The sequence below is a fragment of the Sinocyclocheilus anshuiensis genome, unplaced genomic scaffold (assembly GCF_001515605.1).
Source record: "Sinocyclocheilus anshuiensis isolate Anshui unplaced genomic scaffold, SAMN03320099.WGS_v1.1 scaffold85, whole genome shotgun sequence".
Lineage (NCBI taxonomy): Eukaryota > Metazoa > Chordata > Actinopteri > Cypriniformes > Cyprinidae > Sinocyclocheilus > Sinocyclocheilus anshuiensis.
Genome location: NW_015536800.1, coordinates 530,562 through 536,324, shown reverse-complemented (window position 1 = coordinate 536,324; position 5,763 = coordinate 530,562). Strand labels below are relative to the sequence as shown.

The 5,763-nt window shown below is 35.0% G+C and overlaps 1 protein-coding gene across 1 annotated transcript in view; it reads right to left on the bottom strand.

Annotated features, from left to right (window-relative positions):
- Window positions 1-451: 451 nt before the first annotated feature.
- Window positions 452-5,763, bottom strand: part of LOC107656674 (thrombospondin type-1 domain-containing protein 4-like) — an 18,192-nt gene continuing 12,880 nt past the window's right edge. The window contains exons 9-13 of the mRNA XM_016444619.1: window positions 3,402-3,575; window positions 3,151-3,327; window positions 2,278-2,457; window positions 2,050-2,194; window positions 452-824 (exon numbers count right to left, since the gene is read on the bottom strand). Of these exons, the coding sequence (XP_016300105.1) occupies window positions 685-824; window positions 2,050-2,194; window positions 2,278-2,457; window positions 3,151-3,327; window positions 3,402-3,575 (816 nt within the window). The 3' untranslated portion in view covers window positions 452-684. The remainder of the gene's footprint in view (window positions 825-2,049; window positions 2,195-2,277; window positions 2,458-3,150; window positions 3,328-3,401; window positions 3,576-5,763) is intronic.

The window sequence follows — 5,763 nt, the reverse complement described above, 5'->3', positions numbered from 1 at the left end:
ATATGTGGCCAAGTATGGTGACCCATACTCGGAATTAGTGTTCTGCATTTATCCCATCCAAAGTGCACACACATAGCAGTGAACACACACACACCGTGAACACACACCCGGAGCAGTGGGCAGCCATTTATGCTGCGGCGCCCGGGGAGCAGTTGTGGGTTCGGTGCCTTGCTCAAGGGCACCTCAGTCGTGGTATTGAAGGTGGAAGAGAGCGCTGTACATTCACTCCCCCCCCACCTACAATCCCTGCCGGTACGAGACTTGAACCTGCAACCTTTGGGCTACGAGTCTGACTCTAACCATTAGGCCACAACTTCCTGATTTATTGTGTAAAGAGTTCATTTAGAATCTTTAGATGTATACTCTTAGACATTTAAATTGCCATTTAAATGTGAAGATTAATTTTAAATTAATTTTTAGACATTAATCAATATGATAAATGAAGTAAAAGAGGCTCGGTTGGTTTTTATTTGCAATAAATACTCATTTGCTCATGGAGCATTGTCATTTTGTGTTTTAAAAAAGATGGGCAGTGAACATATACTGTAAGTCTTTGAACAGTGGTGGAGATGAACAGTGATGTCCGATCCAGCTGAAAACAGGTGGGGATGATGCCATGATGAGACAAGGACATCATAATTCAGGATAGGAGAGCGGTGGTGTCACATTCCAAGAACAACCAGATCACCTGATTCTGTGCAGTGTGTCTCTCTGAGTGACCCGAGAGCATGATGCACAACATGTGGTGCGATAGTATGAGTACACACACAAACGGGCCTGGACTACCACCACACAGTTAGAGTACATATCCCTGCAGGACTCATCTACAGAGAGAGACACAAAGAGAGAGAGATCTTAAAGGTACGGTTCACCCAAAAATGAAAATGATCATCTGTCATCATCATATTATCCTAACCTATATGTTTTTGTTTGTTTGATTGTTTTTTACATTGAGTTCCACATAGTTTACACTTTATTTGTGTTTTTTGTAATTGTGTGGATCTTGATAGTTATAGTCTCCGTTCACTTTAATTCATTTTATGGAAAAGAGCAGTTTATTATCATTTTTAATTAACTTGCTTTTATATTTTCTTTTTCATTTTAGTTTAATTTCTTAATATATATTTTTTTTTCTATATGTGACCCTGGACCACAAAAGTCATAAGTAGAATGGTTATATTTGTAGCAATAGCCAACAATACATTGTATGGGTCAAAATCATCGATTTTTCTTTTATGCCAAAAATCATTAGGATATTAAGTAAAGATCATGTTCCATGAAGATATTTTGTAAAGTTCCTACTCTAAATATATAAAAACGTAATTTGTGATTAGTAATATAAATGGCTAAGGACTTAATTTGGACAACTTTAAAGGAGATTTTCTCAACATTTTGATTTTTTTTGCACCCTCAGATTCCAGATTTTCAAATAGTTGCATCTCAGCCAAACATTGTCCTATCCTAACAAACCATACATCAATGGAAAGCTTATTATGTATAATGGAATGCTTATGATGTATAAATCTCAATTTAAAAAAATTGACCCTTATGACTAGTTTTGTGGACCAGGGTCACATACAGATTTTTATGTCTGTTTCAGTTTTAGCAATAGTACTTCAAATGTATTTAAACATATTTTGGCTGTTTGCCAAGACAACATTTCTAATTTTCATTTAAATTTATGGTTTTCATCTGATATTTACATTTTAATTCAGCTTTATTTCAATTACTGAAAATGTTTTTGAATAGTTTTAGTTAACAATAACAAGACTTGTTGATTTGTATCATGACTTGTAAAAGACTGGCCATAATACGGTAATTCACAGCTTTAGTAGAGAGAGATAATTATTTCTATAATAAGTGTAAACAAATGGAAAAAACTGAAATATATACAAATGATTTAGAATTTAATCAAATCAAGAGCTTGTGAATAAGATTCGAATTGGGAAATCTGTATCGATACCCATCCCTATTGTGGTATAACATAAGTAGAAGACAGAATTATAATTTTCGAGAAGGGTGTATTGTAAAAAAGTAAGAAAATCATACCAATCGGTGGCATGCAGGTGTGTGTGTTACAATTCTCCTTGTTTGCAGGTTCAAGAGCAGGATCACAGTCATGGCTGTTGGTCAGATCATCTTGCAAACAACGTACTTCTCTCACTCGAAAGCCTCCGTCACAAGAACGAGAACACTGAGGCAGTTAGAAACATTCTTGTTAAATAAGTCAGTTGAAATAACTGGATTGAATTTGCACTGTGAGTGAGAAAACCTTACTGAGCTCCACTCCGTCATGTACCACTGTGATCCACAGCTCTTCAAAAAGCAGGTCTGTGCATTCGGAGGACGGGGCAGATGAGTGCAATGGGCTTCTGAGGTGACTTCTAACTGGCCACTGTTTTGGACAACACAGACCACACCTCGACTCTGGGTACCATTGCCACATTCAGATGAGCACTGTGACACACACATACATATTAAACCTCATGTTGTGATCCAGTCATTTTGACCTGGAGAGGATTTTCTTTTTTTCCGAAAATGCTAGTTAATTTGCTAGTTTTAGCCTAATGCTAGTTACTGACTTTGTTTACACAGGGTACAACAACTTCCCCCTCGAAAAATGTAATTCTTTTTTGGGGTGTTTTCCCCCAGGCTTGTTACACTTGTGGTATTCTGGGTCAAAAATGGCCAGCCTACAAAAAGCCTGCTTTCTCTTTATGCTATATTATTACCAAACCTTGGATTCTTGGATCTTTTCATCAGCTTGTTTTCTTCCAATTAGCACAAGTTTTGTATTTCTTTTTGGAACTTACTGATCGTAGGCCTTAAACCTCTTTTTCAGTGAACATTCCCAAAATTATCCACAAATAATGCTTTCTTCACTCAAAATCTGAAGTGCATAAGCTCAGATAAATGAGGCCTACGACCATTCAGTTCCAAAAAGAAATACAAAACCTGTACTACTTGAAAGAAAACAGGTTAGCAAAAATATTGAATCTGATGTTTGGCGATAATATAACACAATTGAAAGATTTACAAGCAATTTTTAAAAGGCCGGTCAGTTTTGACAGGCAGCATCAAACTACAGTAGGTAAAAAAAATACAGTGTTTGACTTTTCTGCATGCATATGTGTTTGTTTGTTCATGTACCTGTCCCCACGATCCTGTGTACCATTCCAGTCGCTGTGTACAGGGTCCCAGGTCACACGGCATGAGCTCGTCAGGTTTATCCTCATCGTCGCAGTTGTCCAAAGGCAATGAGTTGGTCTGACTCATCATACACACCACTGACCGGCTGCGACTTCCTTCCGCACAGTCTGCAGAACACTGCAGAGAGACATAAGCAACTGTTTTAGAAGTACTACTGCAAAATACCAAAGAAAAACGCACAGATTTCTCACCCTGTCACTCCAGAGAGAGTAGAACCAGCTGCTGGCACACACTCCTTTGTCACAATTCTGCAGGTCCTGTGGGCGAAGGGCCATATTGCATTCCTCATCAGCAACAATGTCACCCAGGTTATCCACACACACAACTTCTCTTTTACGCTGACCTACTCCACATGGCACTGAGCACTGTTAGAGAGAGAGAGAGAGAGAGAGAGAGAGAGAGAGAGAAAGAGGTTTATCTATAACCAGTGTTTTCTCTGAGCACTTTATATTGATGGCTGTTGATTTCCAAAGACCATCATCTGGTGAATATGTAGCCATAATATATTGTATATTGTGTCATAAACAAATATAATGTATATAATATTTCGTTTTTACATCTTCTCTTCTTTTCCACATATATACTACCATTCAAAAGTTTGGGGTCAGTAAACTTTTTTGATATGTTTGAAAGTGTCTTATGCTGACCTAGTCTGCATATATTTGATCAAAAACACAGTAAAAACAATCTTGTGAAATATTACAATTTAAAATCACCTTTGGAAAGTATTTAAACTATTTATTCCTGTAATGACAAATAAAGCAATAAGCCCCGAGAAGCCATGGTTCACAGTGAATTTAGGCATGTTGTTAGGCACGACGCGAAGCGGAGGCTTTTATTAAACGGTTATTCCATATACGTAGTAAGGTTTCACAGAATAAAACAGAGCAAATAAAGTGTAATGATATGAATAAAAACAGTATTCTTCCACCAAACAATGTAGTTCCTCAGAAACAGTTGTGGTTCCAACAAAGTGGTTGCCAAGTAACACACAGAAGTAAACAAAGGTGTATGTTTGTAGTGTAATTTACAACAGATCCGAACGCAGCTCAACCAATCAGAATCAAGGACCGGAACTATCCGTTTTATAAGCTGAATTTTCAGCAGCCATTATTCCAGTTTTCAGTGCCACATGATCCTTCAGAAATAATTCTAATATGCTGATTTGCTGCTCAAGAAACAGTTCTTATTACTATCAATTTAAAACAGTTGAGTTGTTTAATATTTTTGTGGAAACTGATACATTAAAATTTTTTGATGAATAGACAGGTCAGGTTTTACGGTCACTTTTGATAAATTTAATACATACATGAAAAAAGTATTAATTAAAAAAATTATAATAATAATTACTGACCCCAAAAGTTTGAATGGTAGTGTAAGGAGAGAGTGAGGTCAGATGAACCACCATCTGTATTTACGAATATTTAGGAAACTGAACAATTCATAAAGTCATAATCTTATCATAAAGTGACCCCAAGAAATATTTCACTTAAGCCATTTTTAACTTTATCCAATGCAATGAAATGAATAAATTTTTTGATGAAGCTCACTGTATACAAAAACACTCTTCATGTCTATCTTTTCAGTCTGTGATTTATATATATATATATATATATATATATATATATATACTGTATGTATATAGTATATTGTTAATTTTGTTAGTTTGTTTGTTTTTGTAAATAATAAAGAATGATTCGTTCTTATATAGCGTTATTTAGTATTATTTGTACTAATTTTATATTTATTACTTATACTATTGTTACGGATGGTTTCTATTTATTTCAGGTGATCAAGATGTCATGAAAAATAATTATATGAATAAAAACAGTATTCTTCCACCAAACAATGTAGTTCCTCAGAAACAGTTGTGGTTCCAACAAAGTGGTTGCCAAGTAACACACAGAAGTAAACAAAGGTGTATGTTTGTAGTGTAATTTACAACAGATCCGAACGCAGCTCAACCAATCAGAATCAAGGACCGGAACTATCCGTTTTATAAGCTGAATTTTCAGCAGCCATTATTCCAGTTTTCAGTGCCACATGATCCTTCAGAAATAATTCTAATATGCTGATTTGCTGCTCAAGAAACAGTTCTTATTACTATCAATTTAAAACAGTTGAGTTGTTTAATATTTTTGTGGAAACTGATACATTAAAATTTTTTGATGAATAGACAGGTCAGGTTTTACGGTCACTTTTGATAAATTTAATACATACATGAAAAAAGTATTAATTAAAAAAATTATAATAATAATTACTGACCCCAAAAGTTTGAATGGTAGTGTAAGGAGAGAGTGAGGTCAGATGAACCACCATCTGTATTTACGAATATTTAGGAAACTGAACAATTCATAAAGTCATAATCTTATCATAAAGTGACCCCAAGAAATATTTCACTTAAGCCATTTTTAACTTTATCCAATGCAATGAAATGAATAAATTTTTTGATGAAGCTCACTGTATACAAAAACACTCTTCATGTCTATCTTTTCAGTCTGTGATTAATATATATATATATATATATATATATATATACTGTATGTATATAGT